Here is a 24,142-nt window from a genome sequence, read left to right as displayed (position 1 = left end):
GACGGGACTGTCCTGCTGAATTCGGGACAGTTGGGAGCTATGACTAGCATTCAAGTGTCTGCTCACACAGACAGAAACAGACTCGATGAGGATGGTATCAGGGCCCAACGTCCACACATGGGTGTTGAGCTTAAAGCCCAACACTTTGCAGGCCAATTGGCATTTGTCAGAGAATACATGCCAAGATTAGCAGATTCGACATTGGCACCCTGGTAACTTTACGGGTGAGCACGTCTCAGATGTGACAGAGTCTGGAGATGCCATAGAGAACAGTATGCTGCCTGCAACATTCTCCAGTATGACCGGTTTGATAGTGGGTCAGTAATGGTGTAGGGAGGCATTTCTTTGGAGGGCTACACAGCCCTTCATGTGGGAGCCAGAAGTACCCTGACTGCCATTGGGTACCAGGATGAGATCCTCAAATCCATTGTGAGACCATATGCAGGTACAGTTGGTTCTGGGTTCTTTCTGATGCATTGATTTGATTGTTTTTTATTTACTGCTCAAAAAAATTAAGGAACCACTAAATTAACAAATCCTAGATTTTTCTGAATGAAATATTCCAGTGGCAAATCTTTATTCATTACATAGTGGAATGCGTGTGAACAATAAAAAATTAAATTGCTGAATGTAAATCAAAATTAATATCCCATGGAGGTCTGGTTTTGGAATGATACTCAAAATCAAAGCAGAAAATCAAACAGGCTGATCTAACTTTAGTGGAAATGCCTCAAGACAAGGAAATGATGCTCAGTATTGTGTGGCCTCCATATGCCTGTATGACCTCCCTACAATGCCTGAGCATGCTCCTGATGAGGCAGCAGATGTTCTCCAGAGGGATTTCTTCCAAGACCTGGATTAGAGCATCAGTTAACTACTGGACAGTCTGTGGTCCAATGTGGCATTGGTGGATATAACGAGACGTGATATCCCAAGACTCGATTGGATTCAGGTCTGGGGAATGGGTAGGCCAGTCCAGAGCAACAATGCCTTCAGCATGCAGGAACTGCTGACACACTTCAGCAACATGAGTCCTAGCATTGTCATGTATCAGAAGGAACCGAGGGCCCACTGCACCTGCATATGGTCTCACAATGAGTCTGAGGATCTCAGCTTGGTACCTAATGGCAGTCAGAGTACCCCTGGATATCACATGGATGACTGTGCAGGCCTTCAAATAAATGCCTCCCCACACCATTACTGATCCACTGCCAAACCGGTCATGCTGGAGGATTTTGCAGGTTGCAGAACGTTCTCCACAGCATAGTCAGACTTTGTCATGTCTATCACATGTACTTAGTGTGAATCTGATCTCATCCGTGAAGAGCACAGGGCATCAATGTTGAGTCTGCCAATCTTGGTATTCTCTGGCAAATGCCAATCACCTTGCACAGTGTTGGGATATAAGCACAGGACCCACTTGTGGACATCAGGCCATCATACCACCCTCATGGAGTCTGTTTCTGACAGTTTTAGCAGACACATGGATGTTAGTGGCCTGCTGGAGGTCATTTTGCAGGTATCTGACGCTGCTCATCCTGTTTCTCCTTGCAGAATGGAAGAGGTAGCAGTCCTGCTGCTGGGCTGTTGCCTTCCTACGGTCCCCTCCGTGTCTCCTGGTGTACTGGCCTGTCTTCTGGTATATGCTCCATGCTCTGGACACTATGCTAGCAGACACAGCTACCCTTCTTGCCACAGCTTGCATTGATGTGCCATCCTGGATGAACTGCATTACCTGAACAACTTATGTGGGTTGTAGACACCACCTCATGCTACTGTACAGTACATCTAGAGGTGAAAGGAATGTCATAATGCAAAAGTGACCAAACCAACAGCAAAAAAGATAAGAACAGAGAAATGTTCTGTCGTCACCCCCTGAAGACCACTCCTTTATAGGGGTTGTCTTGTTAATTGCCCATCATTTACACAGCAGCAGGAGAATTTGATTCACAATAAGTGTTGCTTCTTAACTGGAGAGGTTGATTTCACAGAAGTGTCATTGACTTGGAGTGACATTGTGTTGTTTAAGTGTTCCCTTCATTTTTTTGAGTAGTGCGTATATACAGTATAGTGGCTGGTATAGTGTAATGATTAAGCACACAGCCTATGTGTTCTGACCTGTGGAAAAATAAATAAAACAAATTATATCTCAAGGCTCCTAACGCTATAATACATTAGAATACCTACCCTAGGTGGCGGTTATAGCATAGTGGTTAAAGAGCACCACCACCAATGTGGGAGAATGGGGTTCATATCCTGGCTCTTCTCTGTTGGAAATAATAGTGCCTACTTCAAGGTCCGCATTAGATGTCGAGTATATATACCGTATATATATATTACTAAACTATACACGAACTTCTGTAACTCACCTTTTTGGGATAGAAATTCAGAACAAAGGAACTTTGCTTCTTCTGTCACTCTCTCCTCCAAGGATTTCTTGCCCATCCCAAAGTTTCTAAGTGTTGTTAGTATAAACCTTCTTTGTTCTTTCCATGAACTTCCATAGTGGGCTGTTAGTATGCCTAAAATATAAAATGTTCATTATCAAAGAAATATAATGTTTATCCTTCATTTACATCTTCTATTTTTATGTATTCCAGTATAAAAGTTTAATGTTGTTAGACAGTGGCTAATGATGATCATTCTGGAGTGACAGTATTAACACTATTTTTTCATTAACACCTATCAAGCACTGAGGCTAAGGGCTTGTGTACACGACCGTATTTTTGGTCCAGGTGCAATCTGACAACACATTAGATTACACTTGGCCCAATGTTATTCTATGGCACAATGCACATGTCCGATAATTTTCCTCGGACCGAGTTTGTCCAAGAAAAAAAAATTGCAGCATGCACGATTTGCAAGTCAATGGGTGGGTCCAAAAATTTAGAGCACACTCCAATGACATCCAAGTGCAATCCAATTTTCATGGACTAATGAAATGGAGAAGATGGAGAAAAGTTTTTTTTGTGTTTAAAAAAAAAACATTTTTCTTTTTTTCCTTTTAGTATTTTTTTCTGTTGAACAACAATTGCAGTTAATCTTTATAAAAATGGTAAATACCTTGTATTACAACCTAGACATCATTCATATGCATAAATAAAATAAAACTAATTTAAACAGAAGTGGGTGGGATATAATTAGGCTTGGACTGGCCAACAGGAGAATCCTCCGGTGGGCCATGTGCAGGAGTGGGCCACCACCCTCTTATATGAGCAGTACTTGCACAATATACTGTCCTTGAATTACTATGTGCGTTCAAAGGCGCCATCTTATTCATTTAACAATCTACCAAGTTCATTGTTATAGAAATTTGTGATTGAGGATAATATCACATTTGCATGGAGCTGAAAAGTGGGGCCCTGGAGTTGGTTACTGGTGGGCCCCTGGTACCTCTGTCTGACACTGGATGTAATACTCATATTGTTGCCCCTTCAATGTGGTCCCCACTAATTTATCGAACACCTGTTTTGCTCTTTCGTTGATAATGACTGATGGGCCACTGTATGCAGTTGTGATGCCAAACCCTGCGTATGTCACTGGTTAGCAAGAAGGATTTCGACATTAGTTAGAACTCATTCAGAGTTTCATTCAGATATGGAGGCACTTTGATTGTACATGGTATTATGCAAGGTAATACTGCTTTGGGCGAGACCAGTGAAAGTATTTATTAAGTGGAGAAATGAGGAAGTGAGCAGATTGTGGGAATAACTGCATGTTGTACCACGGGGACCTGCAGGCCCCTACAGCCAATGTGAGACAAGCCAATTGTCTGACAGTAGATAGACATAACCAACATATGATCACCTGATGGGCCACGACTGTGTCAGCCCAGAGTCGGATTCTACAGCGGAGTATTATTTAACATGCATGTTGAATGCTCACAGCTGACGATAAACAGGGATTAGTGGTCAAGTGGCTAAGACCCCTAGAGATGCAGAGCTGTTCCCTTACTAAGCAACTGATGCAACCCTGCAAGTTGCACATAGGTAGAGCAGGCTGTAGCAGATAGTGATTTAACTTAACTTTAGATTATTCTATTGTTAAAAATTAGTGATGAGCGAGCAGGCTCGGTAATGCTTGTTACTCGCCCGAGTGTCGCTGTACTCAAGGTACTCGGCGAGCACCATACAAGTTTGGCGCCCTTTAGAGCACCAATCAACATGCAGGGATTGTCTGCCACGAACTGTAATGTCGCAGCCACCTGTGTTGTGGTATAACAGTGATTGGCTGGCCGCACAGCACCATCAGGTCTATAAAAGACCAGCCACCGCCCTGCTCCTCACAGTAATGTCCGGAATCAGACAGTGTAGGGAGAGCTGCTGCTGAGATAGGGTTAGATTTGGGGGTTTATAAGTTAGTGCGGGTATACCATCATAGAATCCACAAATCCAGCTAACCAACAGTCCTTCTAAGGACTAATTATGGGGTATATAGATTGCAGTGCTAGGTAGGCAGGGGAGTGTATGTGGCTATATACATATCAGTTCAAGGCATGCAGGCACTGTATGTGGGTATATACTGTAAATATCATTGCACACATCAAGAGGGTCCATTCCATTCCTGTCTGTTGCTGCTGCTGCCTATTGGTGTGAGTTTTTGTTGGAACTCCTGGATTTTATTTTGCATCACAATTTTTTTGTCTTCAAGGATCGTTTCTTTCTGCAGAAGCGCGGCACTGCCATGGGTACGACGTGTGCCCCGTCATATGTAAACCTGTTTCTCGGTTATTGGGAGAGGCAGGTTTTTCTTGGTGACGGGGCTCACGCCGCTACCCATGTGCAGTGCTGGCATCGTTATATTGATGACGTGCTTGTCATTTGGCAAGGGTCCATACGTGAACTCCATGGATTCATGCATTATTTAAATTCCAACGAGATGAACCTTAGGTTCACTTATAAGTGGCATAAGTCCAGTCTTGAATTCCTGGATGTTCTACTATGTGTAGATGCTAATGGAACTATTCAGACTGATCTGTTCCGAAAGGAGACAGCAGTGAACTCCTTGCTACATGCATCTTCTGCACATGTTCCATCTGTTATTCGTGCGATTCCGATTGGACAGTATTTGCGTACTCGACGCATTTGTTCCACGGAAACAAGATTTGAGCAGCAGGCTAGCGATCTAAGATGACGGTTTAGATCTAGAGGCTACAGTAATCGTTGCATTAGATAGGGGTACAGGAGAGCCAAACGTACTCCACATAATGAGTTACTGGTCAACTCCACCAATTCCCGGCAACGAAAGGATGAGGACTCTATTTCTTTTATATCCACCTCAAATTTTCATTGGAATCAGATGAGGGATATCCTGGAAAAATGCTGGCCTGTCCTACATACTGACCCTATTTTGATGGCTTGTCTTCCATCAAAACCGAGGTTAATACTTAGACGAAGCATGAATCTAAAAGATCATCTATTTAAGAGCCACTATGTACCAAAAGCGACAACATTCCTCACTGGTTTGATACAGACACAGGGATGTTTTGCATGTGGCAGATGTGTTGCATGTCCAAACATCTGTAGAACTGTGTCATTTACATCTTCAGATGGGAAGAAAACCTTTTATATAAGGGACTTCATTACATAATGAGTCACCGTAGGAGGCAAAAACAGAAATACTCGCTAAGTCCAAAAAACCAGAGAAGTTGGCAGCTATCGGATTGCAGACCCCTGAACCTATCAACAACAACTAGCAGTAGCCGTGGGGTGTTCCTACGGTGCCATAGACCCCCTCGATCACAGCCGGAGAACTAAATAGCCTAAAGACAGAAAGGGAAATCTAAACTTCCCCAGAGCAGACCCCAAAGCAATAGGCAGCCCCCAACATATAATGACGGTGAAGCAAGATGAAAAAACACTCACACAGATAGAAAGATAGGCTGAGCAAATGATGGGGCCCAAGCTAACTAAATAGGACAGGATAGAAAAGCTGCTGTCTGCAATCCGCCAAAACCCTATCAAAGCAAGAGCCCACAGACTGATAGGGAAAAAAGCCCTGAAGATGCTAGGCTTCAAAAAGACTATATCAGTAGTCAGGTATTTTCTGAAGACAGAGCAAAAAGGAATTCAGCTCACCCCAGCAGGGAATGGCAGAAATCCAGAAAAACAAGGCAAAACAAAACCAAAACACAAATGCAAAGAGCAAAGCAGAAAACTTAGCTTTTGAGGAGCAGGAATCAGACTGGTCTCCTAGAATCCCTCAGAGAAATCACCCGCAAGGCAGAAGGGCATCGGCTGCCTTATATCCAGTCTGCAATTCCAGTCACCCAGTCATCATCATCCTGCTCAGGTGCTTGGTAATCAGTCTCACTACCTTCCTTCACCAGAAGAGGGAGTTCATCAGACCTCAATGGTGAAGGGGAAAATTAACTCATAACAGTACCTCCCCCTTGAGGAGGGGTCACTGAACCCTCATCCACGCCACCAGGGCGATCAGGGTGAGCCCGATGAAAGGCACGCACCAATCTTTTGGCATGAATATCAGAGGCAGAGACCCAGGAATTATCCCCCTGACCATAACCCTTCCACTTAACCAAATACTGGAGTCTCCGTCTAGCCAGACGGGAATCCAGTATCTTCTCTACCTCATATTCCATGTTACCTTCAACCAATACAGGGTCCGGAGGTGCCACCCCAGGAACAACTGGTTCAACAAACCTCTTCAACAAGGACTTATGAAACACATTATGGATTTTAAATGTGACAGGAAGAACCACACTAAAAGAGACCGGATTAATAATCTCCAAAATCTTGTAAGGTCCAATAAATCTAGGCTTAAACTTAGGAGAAGCCACCTTCATAGCGATATTTTTTGATGATAACCAAACCATATCACCAACCTTAAACTGGGGACAAATGGTCCTATGTCGGTTGGAAAACCGCTGGGCCTTTTCCTGGGAGAGAGATAACTTATCCACCACTTGGTCCAAGATCTGGTGCATTCTCTCCACCACAGTGTCAACACCTGGGCAGGCAGAAGGCTCCACCTGCCCTGAAGAAAATCGAGGATGAAACCCAAAGTTACAAAAAAAAGGTGACATCAAAGTGGCAGAACTAGCTCTATTATTTAAAGCAAATTCGGCCAAGGGCAAAAATGAAACCCAATCATCCTGATCAGCGGAAATAAAACATCTCAAATACGACTCCAAGGTCTGATTTGTTCTCTCCGTCTGCCCATTGGTCTGAGGGTGAAAAGCAGAGGAGAAGGACAACTGAATTCCCAGCTTGGAACAGAAAGTCCTCCAAAATCTAGACACAAACTGAACTCCTCTGTCAGATACAATGTTCTCAGGAATCCCGTGCAAGCGAACCACCTGTTGCAAAAATAGGGGCACCAACTCAGAGGAAGATGGCAACTTAGGGAGTGGTACAAGATGAACCATCTTAGAGAATCTATCACAAATCTCCCAAATAACATTCATTCGCTGAGAGACAGGCATATCAGAGATGAAATCCATTGAAATATGGGTCCATGGCCTCCTGGGGCTCGGCAAAGGCATCAACAACCCACTAGAGCGAGAACAAGGTTTAGACCGGGAGCAAGTCCCACAGGACTGCACAAAATTCCTGACATCACGAGACAAGGCGGGCCACCAAAAAGACCGACTCACCAGATCTCTAGTACCAAAAATACCTGGATGACCAGCCAATGCAGAGCAATGAACTTCAGACATCACTCTCTTCTTCCACTGGTCAGGAACATACAACTTTCCCCTGGGACAACGCTCAGGTTTGTCCTCCTGGAACTCTTCCAGAGCACGTCTCAAATCGGGCGAGATGGCAGAAAGAACTACCCCTTCGCCTAAGATGGTAGCAGGCTTGGTCACCACAGGAGAATCAGCAAAGAAGCTCCTAGAGAGAGCGTCAGCCTTGACATTCTTAGTGCCAGGAAGAAAAGAGACCACAAAATCAAAACGTGTAAAAAATAAGGCCCACCTAGCCTGTCTAGGGTTCAAGCGTTTGGCCAACTCCAGGTAAATCAAATTCTTGTGGTCAGTGAGGACCACGACTTGATGTTTAGCTCCCTCCAACCAATGTCTCCACTCCTCAAATGCCCATTTCATGGCTAACAGTTCCCAATTCCCCACATCATAGTTACGTTCAGATGGAGAGAACTTTCGGGAAAAGAAAGCACAGGGATTCATTTTAGATGTTACAGGATCCTTTTGGGACAAAACAGCTCCTGCACCAATCTCAGAAGCGTCCACCTCTACCTGGAACGGGAGTGAGACATCAGGTTGCCGCAAAACCGGGGCAGAAGTGAATCTTCTCTTCAGCTCCTGAAAGTAAGAAACAGCCTCCGGAGACCAATTCAACACATCAGCACCCTTCTTAGTCAGATCAGTCAATGGCTTGGCAATACTAGAAAATTTTGCTATAAATTTCCGATAAAAATTAGCAAAACCCAAAAACTTCTGGAGGGCCTTCAAAGAAGTGGGCTGAACCCAATCATAAATGGCTTGTACCTTGACCTGGTCCATTTCAATAGTTGACGGAGATAAAATAAATCCCAAAAATGAAATCCTCTGTACCCCAAAAAGGCAATTCGATCCTTTGACATACAGGGAATTCTCCCTCAAGATCCGGAACACAGTCCGAACATGTTCCACATGAGAATCCCAGTCCTTGAAGAAGATCAAAATATAATCCAGATAGATAATCAAAAATTTATCCACAAAGTCTCGGAAAATGTCGTTCATGAAGCACTGGAAGACAGAAGAGGCATTAGTGAGCCCAAAAGGCATCACCAGGTACTCAAAATGTCCCTCTGGAGTATTAAACGCCGTCTTCCATTCATCCCCATGCTTAATGCGGATAAGATTATACGCCCCCTGAGGTCAAGCTTCGTAAACCAGCAAGCACCTTTAACTCTGGAGAATAGATCCGAAATCAGGGGTAACGGATACTGATATTTAATAGTAATTTTGTTGAGGGCATGATAATCAATACAAGGCCTAAATGAACCATCCTTTTTGGCCACGAAAAAAAAAACGGCACCTAAGGGTGAAGAGGATGGTCTAATATGACCCTTCTCCAACGCCTCCTTAATATAGGATTGCATAGCCTCGTGCTCGGGTACAGATAAATTGAAAAGCTGACCTTTGGGAAATTTACACCCCGGGCTCAGTTCAATTCCACAGTCATAACTCCTATGAGGAGGCAAAGACGCAGACTTATTCTCACTAAATACATCATAAAAGTCCGCCAAATAGTCAGGAACATCATGCGACTGAGGAGAGGTGGAAAAAAACGGAGCCTCACTAAGGGCACACCGACAACCCCAACTCACCACAGACACAGATTTCCAATCCAAAACTGGATTATGAATTTGCAACCAGGGAAACCCCAGAACAATGGTTTCATGCAAATTATGCAACACCAAAAATCTGCAATTTTCTTGATGGTCTGGGGCGACCCGCATTACCACCTGGGTCCAAAACTGAGGTTTATTTTTCGCCAAAGGAGTAGCATCAATCCCCCTCAAAGGGATAGGCGTCCGCAGAGGTGTCATCAGAAATCCACAACGTTTAGCAAAATCCAAATCCATTAGGTTCAGGGCTGCTCCCGAATCCACAAAAGCCTTGGTGGAAAATGTGGACAGGGAGCAGATCAGAGTAATTGCCAGAAGAAACTCAGGTTGAACACCACCCACAGAAAACGTGTGTGCAAAACATTTCTCTCGTTTAGGACAGACAGAAATAATATGCGAGGCATCTCCACAAAAAAAACACAGCTTATTACGCCTTCTGAACTCCTGTTGTTGCTCCCTGGACAAAACTCTATCACAATGCATAGGTTCAGACACTTGTTCAATAGGTGGCAACACCTCTCGTGCAGTCCTGCGTTCACGTAAACGCCGATCAACTGAATGGCTAATGACATAGAATCGTCAAGACCAGAGGGAACAGGAAATCCCACCATAGTATCTTTTACGGCTTCTGACAAACTCTTCCAAAAGAGCGCTGCCAAGGCATTATCATTCCAGGTAGTAAGGACCGCCCACTTTCGGAATTTTTGACAGTACAATTCTGCAGAATCTCGACCCTGGTTCAATGCCAACAGGGTCTTTTCAGCCAGATCAATAGCATTAGGTTCGTCATACAACAACCCCAAGGCTTGAAAAAATGCATTCACATTAGTCAGAATAAGATCATCTGGTTTCAAAGAAAACGCCCAATCCTGGGGATCGCCACGCAGCAAAGAGATTACAATTTTAACCTGCTGCGAGTACCCTGACAAGTTAGGCTTCAAGGCAAAAAATAAATTACAATTATTTTTGAAATTCAAAAATTTAGACCGATCCCCAAAAAACACATCAGGAGTAGGGATCTTTGGTTCAGCAGCACGTGAATGAGCAAGGTAGGCGGAAATTCCCCGCACTTCCGCAGCGAGCTGCTCCACACGATGAGACAATTGCTTTATCTCCATTGAGAGAAAAAAAAAATTCCCCCTACGGCCTCAGAGATGTAGAGGAAAAAATATACACACTTTTTTTTTTTTTTTTACTATTCTTTCCTGCTATTGAGTACCCTAAATCTGCGGTATGGCGGGTGATTCTGTTATGAATGAGTCACCGTAGGAGGCAAAAACAGAAATACTAGCTAAGTCCAGAAAACCAGAGAAGTTGGCAGCTATCGGATTGCAGACCCCTGAAGCTATCAACAACAACTAGCAGTAGCCGTGGGGGGTTCCTACGGTGCCCTAGACCCCTCGATCACAGCCGGAGAACTAAATAGCCTAAAGACAGAAAGGGAAATCTAAACTGCCCCAGAGCAGACCCCAAAGCAATAGGCAGCCCCCAACATATAATCACGGTGAAGCAAGATGAAAAAACACTCACACAGATAGAAAGATAGGCTGAGCAAATGATGGAGCCCAAGCTAACTAAATAGGACAGGATAGAAAAGCTGCTGTCTGCAATCTACCAAAACCCTATCAAAACAAGAGCCAACAGACTGATAGGGAAAAAAGCCCTGAAGATGCTAGGCTTCAAAAAGACTATATCAGTAGTTAGGTATTTTCTGAAGACAGAGCAAAAAGGAAATCAGCTCACCCCAGCAGGGAATGGCAGAAATCCAGAAAAACAAGGCAAAACAAAACCAAAACACAAATGCAAAGAGCAAAGCAGAAAATTTAGCTTTTGAGGAGCAGGAATCAGACTGGTCTCCTAGAATCCCTCAGAGAAATCACCCGCAAGGCAGAAGGGCGTCGGCTGCCTTATATCCAGTCAGCAATTCCAGTCACCCAGTCATCATCATCCTGCTCAGGTGCTTGGTAATCAGCCTCACTACCTTCCTTCACCAGAAGAGGGAGTTCATCAGACCTCAATGGTGAAGGGGAAAATGAACTCACAACACAACACATCTAATGTGGTATATTATGCCACTTGCCCCTGTGGGAAAATTTATGTCGGGCTTACATCACGAGAATTAAAAATCCGCCTATGTGAACATTTGAGGGATATTATGGTGGCTCAAGATATCCAGGATATCTCCATGCTAAAGACCCTTCCGAAGCATTTTAAGCTTTTTCATGATGCCAACCCAAAGGGCCTGTTGGTCAGCGGGATTGATAAAATTGAGTGTGGTGTACGTGGTGGTAATGTCAAGAAGATCCTTGCACAACATGAATGCAGATGGATCGTGACATTGGACACCTTGGCACCCAGGGGTTTAAATGAAACCAATAACTTTGGGTCATTTCTCTAATAATGCATTCATGTTCTGCCAGCTTCTTTACTGATATGACTATCGTGGTATTTTCCTTTTTTGTGATTTTAATAATTTTTTTGTGTATGTTTGTCGTTTTAGCTAACAGACATTAATACTTCCAGTCCAATACTATTTGAGTGTTTATTCCTGGATGCCTTACCACATCGTTTTAGACCACTAATACAGAATTTCTTTGTATATGCCATCTAAGGCCTCTTTCACACTTCCGTTTTTTACAATCAGTCAAAATCCGCCAAGTTTTGAAAAAAACGGATCCGCAATTTTTTTTTGCGGATCCGTTTTTTTCCCCATTGACTGTCATTATTGGCGGATTTTGACGGATTGCCGTCCGTTGCATCCGTTTTTGTACGGATCTGCCATAATGTTGCTGTCCGTCAACATCCTGAAAGATTTCCAAACGGAGCTTGCAACGTTTTTTTGGCCGGCGGATCCTCCAGACACTGATTTAACCTGAAATTCTGTCTGGGTGCCAGACAAAAAAAATTCTCTCTCTCTCTCTCTCCCCTTCCCGGCCAGCGGTTCCTTTAAATTTCCTCATTTTGCGGATCCGTCAAAAAACGGATCCTGTGGCGTCCGTTCACATCAGTTAAGAACGGATCCGCTTGTCCGCCTTTTTGGCGGATTTTAACTGACACAAAAAACTGTGTGAAAGAGGCCTAACCTGACATCGACTTTCGCGGACATCATGATACCGGACATGAATTGACAAGAACAACCTATTTCAGAGACTTGATTCAGTTTACTCTCTCCCTCTATATTCCATTGATTTTTGTTGATTGATCCATATTAGGGGTAGTTGTCCTCTTTTTTGGTTATTTAATACCAAGTAATATATTTATTCAGTGTATTTATATTTCTGTACGGTGTGTTAGTATCTGTTATCATTACTTATGTCCATGTGAATATCAGCAAATTTGATCAATATATATGTGGTGGATTTTCTGGTTTCCCCCCGGAGGATTAGACTGGTGATAGCCGCCCCACTCATTGTAAGAGCAGAAATCAGTTATTTTGTTGGAGACCCCCTTTGTTTATCATGATGGCTCCCTTTTGGTCCACATAAAAACGGCGGTTTGTGCACGTGCGCAGTGTGATTGGTATTAGCGCACTATGTTCCGGCCATCTATTATGAGTCCCGCACATCATATTAACGTCATATAGGCGGTTATTCACCGCGCATGCGCGCGACTCGTGTGATTGTTACCCGTTAAAGCTGTTGCGAAACGCGCGTCGGGGGCAACGGCGAGGTGATCACCCTCATAACATTGGCAATATGGGTAAGTGCTAACGTGTGCATTGGTCACTATGGCTATTAACCCCGGTGTTCTCATTAGATACTTACCTGCAGTTGGTGCACTCTTCATTGCACAGTTGGTGCTTGGTGTTTTAATATAAGCTTTTGGATCTATTGCAGTATTTATCAGTACCTTGCACACTAGCTTCTGTATATATGCACCTCTGTCTTTTTCTTTGCCTTAATTGAATTCATTATGGTGATCCCTTGCTGTTTGTTTTACCTGGATTGCACCTCTAAAAAACCTCATGTATTATAAATGGATGATATTTTTACTTAATAAAGATGTATTTCCTATGATTTATATTAATTTCTTTGTTTGTGGTTCATGGTTACTCCATTTCTCTGGTGTTGTGCCTATTACATGTATAGACTGTATATACCTAGCCCCAGGTATCAGTGGCCAGAAATAATTTTTTTTGCTTCTTAATCCTGATTATTTTATTCCAAAGCAATCCAGAGCCCCTTTTTTTTCTCTGTTTGCTTGTTGACACTGCAGACTACAGCCAGATACTTTTCATAGTACAACGTGAAAATCCAGCAATTTTAAACGGGTTTGCCCCTCCCAGGCATAACATCTTAGAGCGTAGAAAAATCTGCCGTTTTTTGTGATACTGTAGGATTTTTGGGAGAGTCTTATACAACTTATTAACAGCATTTTCCTGCCAAAAAAATATTTAGCTACAGGGCAGATATTTTACACTGGGTTTTGTCCATCACATGGACTGCATATCATTGTGCTCAAAATTTTGCCATTTTAGGTCTCCATAGAATTTTTTTTTGTGTCATAGCCTACTTATTGACACAATTTTGCTGTTCAAAAAAAAATACAGGGCAGATATTTGAAAGTGGGCTATCTCCGTCAGATGCCTCATCTACCTGTGGGCTACAAATTGTGGCATTTTAGGCCTACATTCACCTTTTTATGCTTACCGTAGTTGTATAGACTATTTTGGGGTAAAAAAATAAAAAAATACTGGCCACATATTGAACAGTGTGGTGTCTCCGTCAGACGCCTGATCTATCTGTGGGCTGAAAATTGTTGCATTTCAGGCCTACATTCACCTTTTTTTGCTGTGTCTTACCCTAGTTCTATAGACTTTTTTGGGGTAAAAAATAAAAAAATACTGGCCACATTGTGAGCAGTGTGGTGTGTGGTGTCTCCGTCAGATGCCGCATCTATCTGTGGGCTACAAATTGTGGCATTTCAGGCCTGCATTCACCTTTTTTGCTGTGTCTTACACAGTCTCTCTCGCAGCCAAGCGCACACCTGTATGGGACGGTGGCAACTGTATCAAGGGGGGACTCAATCTGGGAGGGGGATATCAACATCACAGGAAGCACAAAGGGGAGGGGATGTTGGGAACCTATTTTTGAAAAAGAACTTCCTGAGGGACCCTTGTTAGTGGTGGGAAAGGGTGACATAACAACAATGGAAGCTGATGCTATTGTTAATGCTGCCAATTCTCGGTTAGCACACATTTAAGGTGTGGCTAGAGCTACAGTGGAAGCAGGACGGGTGACTATTCAAGCTGACAGTCGAATCACTGTTGAGTCACATGGTCAGATAGCTGTTGGGGACATAGCAGTGACTAAATCTGGCAATCTTCCATGCAGAATGATCATTCTGGGCCCCTACTTTTGACCCTATTCATCAAGACGTTAGTACTCAACAACTTGGCGCAACAATAACTTGCATTTTCGAGTATGCGAATATTAGTGAGCAGATTGAGACCTTGCCAATTCCCGCTATTGGTGTTGGCATTTTTGGTTTCCCTGTTCATGCATGTGGGTTGCCCTCCCAGGGCTGTGGGGTACTCGGTACCGGGCTGGTGTCAGTGGGATGTGTCACAGCAGCGGTAACCCGGACCGTGGCCCTGGGCGCCCAAGTAATGGGGGAATGTAATGGTTTAAATGAACAGTTTGTGACGCCACCTGTGGTGCTTGGCAAGTGAGATGTTAAGCCGACGCTGCATGCAGATCCACTGGGAATGGTGGTAGGGTGCAGCAAAGGTGTAAAAGCTTCCCACAGGTGAAGCTGTAGTCCCAGGGCAGTGTAGAAGTGGTTGGCATGGGGATGTAGCAGTGCCGTAAGGGTAGGAAGCAGACAAAACACAGCGGGGTGCAATTTCTGTACCTTTACTTGATAATTGCAGTGCAGGGTCCTGATTACAGATGGTAACGGAGCAGGCTAGCCTGGATCAACTCAGGGATTCTCTCTCAGCAGATGGGCTGTGCAGTCTCCTTCCAAGCGCTTGTTTGAATGAAGTACCCCAAGTACTGAGTTACACTGAAGTTCCTCCTGTCAGATGTTCCCAAGAACCTTACTTGCACGGCAGACAGCTGTAGCCTCTCTCTGGGACTACTTTCTCCTGAGTCCTGGATCACTATCCAAGCTGCTGTTGTGCCTTCAAGTCTTAAATGGGAGTAGGGCATTTACAGCCTCCTACGCCTCTGGTGTCTGTTGCAGGACCGATAGTATCCGTACAACCGTGGAGACCAGGCTCCAGTTCATGCGCTCTCACTGTGAGGGAGCTCTCCTTTCCTAGCTCAACCTCCAGCTTCTCTCTACATGTCTGCACACTTCACCCTCCGCAGACTAACTAACCACTCCTTCCTCTTGGCGCTCAGAGAGCACTCCTCCCCTTAATCCCGGTTCAGAGTTCCCCCTGCTGGCCTGGAGTGGAACTGTGTTGCATGTATGGATTGACTGCGAGAGAGACCCATCATTGCCTCCAAGCCTGGCATTACCCTCCCCTGGAGGAAGGCAAAGCCACTGTGGCAACCATACTCCTGGGGGCGCCACACATGTGCAAGAGAAATTGATGGAATTATAATGAACTAGTGTAGCCCCCAAGCATTTGCTGCCTCTCCGAAATCAGGTTAATTAGTAATGAGGACAGGATTGTTAAAGCTTCTAAGACTGCCTTTGTCACCGGACTCCCCCATGATATTGGAGCTGCCCAAATAGAGCTCCTCATTCCAGGACTGTTACCTACTCCTGCTCCTCATGCACAAGTGATCACATCTGTGCACGTCTCTACAAAGCTATGGCCAGAACCAAGCAGACCGCCTGTAAATCACCGGAGGGAAAGCTCCCCGCAAGCAGCTGGCCACTAAGGCTGCCAGGAAGAGCGCTCCTGCCACTGGCAGAGTGAAGAAGCTGCATCGTTACTGCCCAGGAACAGCCGATCTCAGTGAGATCTGCCGCTACCAGAAGTCCACCGAGCTGCTGATCCGTAAGCTACCCTTCCAGCGCCTGGTGAGGGAGATCGCCCAGGACTTCAAGACCGATCTGCACTTCCAGAGCTCGGCAGGATGGACCTGCAGAAGGCCAGTGAGGCTTGTCTGGTTGGACTGTTTGAGGACACCAACCTAAATACTTGTCGCTGTAGCGTCACATGAGACTTCAATGTTCCATCTTGATTCCGGATAATGACACTCTGATCCGCTGCACCATCCTCAACCCGTCCACGCTGCTTCCTCTTTCCAGGGGGGATGTGGATGATGATACTGATGCTCTCGGTGAAGACGCCTTTACACACTCAGAGGATCATGACTGTATTGAACAAATGCAGATCCATTTGGGAAAGAGAAAGCAGCCTCCAAGAAAAATGTGTCTGAAGACCCATTCACTGATGGTCCCAGATTTGCAGATGAAACAGGAAGGCTCCATATGGGATATGCTGTGGTTACACATGACCAGGTCATCTCAGCTGGGTCTCTACCATCGCACATGTCTGCACAAGAAGCGGAACTTAAGGCTTTGACACTGGCTTGTCAGGAAGCGACGGAGAAGGTGGTCAACATCTACACGGATTAAAGATATGCTTTCGGAGTGGCTCATGACTTCGTCAGTATCTGGGCAGCCAGAGGATATCTAACGTCCAGTGGAACTCCTGTAAAACAAGCTGCTACCATAGAAGAACTTGTGGCCACTCTAGTTCTACCTTCGAAGGTTGCAGTGATCAATATCCAAGTTCATGGGAGATTTGTTTCTCCAGAAGCAAGGGGGAACTTCTTTGCTGATAAAACAGCAAAAATTTATGCTGCAGACCCATTTGGGAAAGAGAAAGCAGTGGCGTACGTGTCACAATACACTGAAGAAGGGCCTCAAAGCTCTCTTATGAGGTTTATCCATCTACATCAAGACAAGACACCAGATGATAAAAAACAGTTATGGCAAGAAGAAGGAGCAAAAAATGATGAATATGGAGTCTGGAGGATGAACAAAAAGGTCTACCCCGAAATCTGTACCCCTCGGTGATAGAATTGGCACACAGTATCACCCATAGAGGCAAGAATCTGGTGAATGACTTGATTTGGAAGACTTATATGGCACCTAGGATCTCTACTGTCACCCAAAAATATTGCAAGTCCTGCCTTGTGTGTGTAACATGCAATCCAGCACTGCCTCAGAAAGTTACTCAGAAACATTTGGCTAAACCACTCTATCCCTTTCAGAGAATTCAAATTGATCATATTCAAGTGCCGAAAGTAGGACAGTACGAGTATGTACTGGTAGTGACTAACATGTTCTCAGGATGGCCCAAAGCCTATCCAGTAACAAACATGACTGCCAGAGTGACTGTTAAGGCTGGTTTCACACTTGCGTTTTTTTTGCGCTGTTTTTTTCCCCTATCTTTTACATGGGTGCTCATAGGTGCGCATACACATGCGTTTCTACGTGTTTGTATGCGCATGCGATTTTTTTTATAGTGTGCTCTCAGGCGCACAAAATGCATCCTGTTGCATTTTTTGTGCGTCCGACTTGCCCTTCAAAAACGCATGCGCACGCAATGCGTTTTTTTTACAGCAAAACACCCATTATAGTCTATGGGTGCGCATACGTGGCTGAAGCGCTGATATTCCCCTGTTATGAATGAGTCACCGTAGGAGGCAAAAACAGAAATACTAGCTAAGTCCAGAAAACCAGAGAAGTTGGCAGGTATCGGATTGCAGACCCCTGAACCTATCAACAACAACTAGCAGTAGCCGTGGGGGGTTCCTACGGTGCCCTAGACCCCTCGATCACAGCTGGAGAACTAAATGGCCTAAAGACAGAAAGGGAAATCTAAACTGCCCCAGAGCAGACCCCAAAGCAATAGGCAGCCCCCAACATATAATGACGGTGAAGCAAGATGAAAAAACACTCACACAGATAGAAAGATAGGCTGAGCAAATGATGGGGCCCAAGCTAACTAAATAGGACAGGACAGAAAAGCTGCTGTCTGCAATCCGCCAAAACCCTATCAAAACAAGAGCCCACAGACTGATAGGGAAAAAATCCCTGAAGACACTAGGCTTAAAAAAGACTATATCAGTACTCAGGTATTTTCTGAAGACAGGGCAAAAAGGAATTCAGCTCACCCCAGCAGGGAATGGCAGAAATCCAGAAAAACAAGGCAAAAAAAACAAAACACAAATGCAAAAAGCAGAGCAGAAAACTTAGCTTTTGAGGAGCAGGAATCAGACTGGTCTCCTAGAATCCCTCAGAGAAATCACCAGCAAGGCAGAAGGGCGTCGGCTGCCTTATATCCAGTCAGCAATTCCAGTCACCCAGTCATCATCATCCTGCTCAGGTGCTTGGTAATCAGCCTCACTACCTTCCTTCACCAGAAGAGGGAGTTCATCAGACCTCAATGGTGAAGGGGAAAATGAACTCACAACAGTACCTCCCCCTTGAGGAGGGGTCACCGAACCCTCATCCACGCCACCAGGGCGATCAGAGTGAGCCCGATTAAAGGCACTCACCAATCTTTTGGCATGAATATCAGAGGCAGAGACCCAGGAATTATCCTCCCGACCATAACCCTTCCACTTAACCAAATACTGGAGTCTCCATCTAGCCAGACGGGAATCCAGTATCTTCTCTACCTCATATTCCATGTTACCTTCAACCTATACAGGGTCCGGACGTGCCACCCCAGGAACAACTGGTTCAACAAACCTCTTCAACAAGGACTTATGAAACACATTATGGATTTTAAATGTGACAGGAAGAGCCAAACTAAAAGAGACCGGATTAATAATCTCCAAAATCTTGTAAGGTCCAATAAATCTAGGCTTAAACTTAGAAGAAGCCACCTTCATAGCGATAATTTTTGATGATAACCAAACCATATCACCAACCTTAAACTGGGGACAAATGGTCATATGTCGTTTGGAAAACCGCTGGGCCTTTTCCTGGGAGAGAGATAACTTATCCACCACTTGGTCCCAGATCTGGTGCATTCTCTCCACCACAGTGTCAAGACCTGGGCAGGCAGAAGGCTCCACCTGCCCTGAAGAAAATCAAGGATGAAACCCAAAGTTACAAAAAAAAGGTGACATCAAAGTGGCAGAACTAGCTCTATTATTTAAAGCAAATTGGGCCAAGGGCAAAAATGAAACCCAATCATCCTGATCAGCGGAAATAAAACATCTCAAATACGACTCCAACGTCTGGTTTGTTCTCTCCGTCTGCCCATTGGTCTGAGGGTGAAAAGCAGAGGAGAAGGACAACTGAATTCCAAGCTTGGAACAGAAAGTCCTCCAAAATCTAGACACAAATTTAACTCCTCTGTCAGATACAATGTTCTCAGGAATCCCGTGCAAGCGAATCACCTGTTGCAAAAACAGGGGCACCAACTCAGAGGAAGATGGCAACTTAGGGAGTGGTACAAGATGAACCATCTTAGAGAACCTATCACAAATCACCCAAATAACAGTCATTCTCTGAGAGACAGGCATATCAGAGATGAAATCCATTGAAATATGGTCCATGGCCTCCTGTGGACCGGCAAAGGCATCAACAACCCACTAGAGCGAGAACAAGGTTTAGACCGGGAGCAAGTCCCACAGGACTGCACAAAATTCCTGTCATCACGAGACAAGGCGGGCCACCAAAAAGACCGACTCACCAGATCTCTAGTACCAAAAATACCTGGATGACTAGCCAATGCAGAGCAATGAACTTCAGACATCACTCTCTTCTTCCACTGGTCAGGAACATACAACTTTCCACTGGGACAACGCTCAGGTTTGTCCTCCTGGAACTCTGGACCAGATGGGCCTCTACATCCCGCCTGTTCACAAAAAGATCAGGACTTTCCTGGATTCCTGAATAAAGCCAAATCCTCGGTCATTATCAAATCTTAGTACCAGTCCCCACCCCATAGGGTTGCGGTGTTCCAGCTGCCCCCTCTGCACTTGCTGCTAATGGTAGAGGTCCTGCTCCGCCAGGAGCTGCTTCCGCCGCTTACGATCCCTCTCCTCCTGTTCAAATTTGAGGATCTGCTGCCGGCAGAACTCCTCTGTGGTTAGGGGGAATGTTGTGAGTTCATTTTCCCCTTCCCCATTGAGGTCTGATGAACTCCCTCTTCTGGTGAAGGAAGATAGTGAGGCTGATTACCAAGCACCTGAGCAGGATGATGATGACTGGGTGACTGGAATTGCTGACTGGATGTAAGGCAGCCGACGCCCTTCTGCCTTGCTGGTGATTTCACAGAGGGATTCTAGGAGACCAGTCTGATTACTGCTCCTCAAAAGCTAAGTTTTCTGCTCTGCTTTTTGCATTTGTAATTTGTTTTTTTTTGCCTTGTTTTTCTGGATTTCTGCCATTCCCTGCTGGGGTGAGCTGAATTCCTTTTTGCTCTGTCTTCAGAAAACAGATGATCCTACTCTGACTAATGTGAACGCATTTTTTCAAGCCTTGGGGTTGTTGTATGATGAACCTAATGCTATTGATCAGGCTGAAAAGACCCTGTTGGCATTGAGCCAGGGTCGAGATTCTGCAGAATTGTACTGTCAAAAATTCCGAAAGTGGGCGGTCCTTACTACCTGGAATGATAATGCCTTGGCAGCTCTCTTTCGGAAGGGTTTGTCAGAAGCCGTAAAAGATACTATGGTAGGATTTCCTGTTCCCTCTGGTCTTGACGATTCTATGTCATTAGCCATTCAGGTTGATCGGCGTTTACGTGAACGCAGGACTGCACGAGAGGTGTTGCCACCTGTTGAACAAGTGTCTGAACCTATGCAATGTGATAGAGTTTTGTCCAGGGAGCAACGTCAGGAGTTCAGAAGGCGTAATAAGCTGTATTTATTTTCTGGAGATGCCTCGCATATTATTTCTGTCTGTCCTAAACGAGAGAAACGTTTTGCACACACGTTTTCTGTTGGTGGTGTTCAACCTAAGTTTCTTCTGGCAATTACTCTGATCTGCTCCCTGTCCACATTTTCCGCCAAGACTTTTGTGGATTCGGTAGCAGCCCTGAACCTAATGGACTTGGATTTTGCTAAACATTGTGGATTTCCTATGACACCTCTGCGGACGCCTATCCCTTTGAGGGGGATTGATTCTACTCCTTTGGTGAAAAATAAACCTCTGTTTTGGACCCAGGTGGTAATGCAGGTCGCCCCAGACCATCTAGAAAATTGCAGATTTTTGGTGTTGCATAATTTGCATGATACCATTGTTCTGGGGTTTCCCTGGTTGCAAATTCATAATCCAGTTTTGGATTGGAAATCTGTGTCTGTAGTGAGTTGGGGTTAATCATAGAAATTAATCATAGAAATTAATCATAGAATCGTAGAGTTGGAAGGGACCTCCTGGGCCATCTGGTCCAACCCCCTGCTCAAAAAGCAGGATTCGCTAAATCATCCCAGTCAGATGTCTGTCCAGCCTCTGTTTGAAGACTTCCATTGAAGGAGAACTCACCACTTCTTGTGGCAGCCTGTTCCACTCATTGATCACTCTAACTGTCAAAAAGTTTTTTCTAATATCTAATCTGTGTCTCCTCCCATTCAGTTTCATCCCATTGCTTCTAGTCTTTCCTTGTGCAAATGAGAATAAAGTTGATCCTTCTACAATGTGACAGCCCTTTAGATATTTGTAGACAGCTATTAAGTCTCCTCTCAGTCTTCTCTTTTGCAACCTAAACATTCCCAAATCCTGCAACCTTTCCTCATAAGACAGGGTTTGCAGACCAGTCACCATTCTGGTCGCTCTTTTCTGAACTTGCTCCAGTTTGTTGATGTCTTTTTTAAAATGTGGTGCCCAAAACTGGACACAATATTCCAGGTGAGGTCTGACCAAAGAGGAGTAGAGGGAAATAATGACTTCACGTGATCTAGACTGTATGCTTCTGTTAATACATCCTAGAATTGCATTTGCCTTTTTTGCTGCTGCATCACACTGTTGACTCATATTCAGTCTGTGATCTATTAGTATACCCAAGTCTTTTTCACATGTGCTGTCACTTAGCCCTATTCCTCCCATTCTATATATGCTTTTTTCATTTTTATAGCCCAGATGTAGTACTTTGCATTTCTCCCTGTTAAAAACCATTGTGTTAGTTGCTGCCCACTTCTCCAGTTTATTTAAATCTTTTTGAATCCTCTCTCTCTCTTCTCTAGTATCAGCTTGTCGGTGTACCCTTAGTGAGGCTCCGTTTTTTTCCACCTCTCCTCAGTCGCATGATGTTCCTGACTATTTGGCGGACTTTTATGATGTATTTAGTGAGAATGAGTCTGCGTCTTTGCCTCCTCATAGGAGTTATGACTGTGCAATTGAACTGAGCCCGGGGTGTAAATTTCCCAAGGGTCGGCTCTTCAATTTATCTGTACCCGAGCACGAGGCTATGCGATCCAATATTAAGGAGACGTTGGAGAAGGGTCATATTAAATCATCCTCTTCACCCTTAGGTGCCGTTTTTTTTTTCGTGGCCAAAAAGGATGGTTCATTAAGGCCTTGTATTGATTATCATGCCCTCAACAAAATTACTATTAAATATCAGTATCCGTTACCCCTGATTTCGGATCTATTCTCCAGAGTTAAAGGTGCTTGCTGGTTTACCAAGCTTGACCTCAGGGGGCGTATAATCTTATCCGCATTAAGCATGGGGATGAATGGAAGACGGCGTTTAATACTCCAGAGGGACATTTTGAGCACCTGGTGATGCCTTTTGGGCTCACTAATGCCCCTTCTGTTTTCCAGTGATTCATGAACGACATTTTCCGGGACATTGTGGATAAATTTTTGATTATCTATCTGGATGATATTTTGATCTTCTCCAAGGATTGGGATTCTCATGTGGAACATGTTCGGACTGTGTTCCGGATCTTGAGGGAGAATTCCCTGTATGTCAAAGGATCGAAATGCCTTTTTGGGGTACAGAGGATTTCATTTTTGGGATTTATTTTGTCTCCGTCAACTATTGAAATGGACCCGGCCAAGGTACAGGCCATTTATGATTGGGTTCAGCCCACTTCTTTGAAGGCCTTACAGAAGTTTTTGGGTTTTGCTAATTTTTATCGGAAATTTATAGCAAAATTTTCTAGTATTGCCAAGCCATTGACTGATCTGACTAAGAAGGGTGCTGATGTGTTGAATTGGTCTCCGGAGGCTGTTTCTTCCTTTCAGGAGCTGAAGCAAAGATTCACTTCTGCCCCGGTTTTGCGGCAACCTGATGTCTCACTCCCGTTCCAGGTAGAGGTGGACGCTTCTGAGATTGGTGCAGGAGCTGTTTTGTCCCAAAAGGATCCTGTAACATCTAAAATGAATCCCTGTGCTTTGCTTTCCCAAAATTTTTCTCCATCTGAACGTAACTATGATGTGGGGAATCGGGAACTGTTAGCCATGAAATGGGCATTTGAGGAGTGGAGACATTGGTTGGAGGGAGCTAAACATCAAGTCGTGGTCCTCACTTACCACAAGAATTTGATTTACCTGGAGTTGGCCAAACGCTTGAACCCTAGACAGGCTAGGTGGGCCTTGCTTTTTACACGTTTTGATTTTGTGGTCTCTTTTCTTCCTGGCACTAAGAATGTCAAGGCTGACGCTCTCTCTTGGAGCTTCTTTGCTGATTCTCCTGTGGTGACCAAGCCTTCTACCATCTTAGGCGAAGGGCTAAGGCAGGAGGTGTTGAGCCTGCGTCATCGTCTGGCTCCACAAGGCCTCGAAGGCTCCCTTTTCTTGGAGTAGGTAAACCGCTTTTAAAGCCAGAGCTTCAGGAACAAGTATTGGCTTACATTGCTGACACAGCCTCCAGCTCTATCGCCCCCTCTTCTGAAGATTCAAAAAATAAAAGCACTGAGTCATCAGTGGAGGCTCCTGGTCAGGAACAACACCTTTC

The 24,142-nt window shown here is 44.6% G+C and overlaps 1 protein-coding gene across 2 annotated transcripts in view; it reads right to left on the bottom strand.

Moving 5' to 3' along the window:
* LOC141098686 (cytochrome P450 2D14-like) overlaps nucleotides 1–24,142 on the bottom strand; it is a 242,917-nt gene that overhangs the window by 193,097 nt on the left and 25,678 nt on the right. For both annotated transcript variants that reach the window (XM_073586651.1, XM_073586650.1), the window contains exon 3: nucleotides 2,370–2,522. In XM_073586651.1, the coding sequence (XP_073442752.1) occupies nucleotides 2,370–2,522 (153 nt within the window). The remainder of the gene's footprint in view (nucleotides 1–2,369; nucleotides 2,523–24,142) is intronic.

This window comes from Dendrobates tinctorius, unplaced genomic scaffold, assembly GCF_039654945.1.
Source record: "Dendrobates tinctorius isolate UK_male_01 unplaced genomic scaffold, ASM3965494v1 ptg000094l, whole genome shotgun sequence".
NCBI classification, from domain to species: Eukaryota; Metazoa; Chordata; class Amphibia; order Anura; family Dendrobatidae; genus Dendrobates; species Dendrobates tinctorius.
The sequence above is the reverse complement of the archived record's forward strand: the minus strand, read 5'-3'. Positions and strand labels throughout refer to the sequence as shown.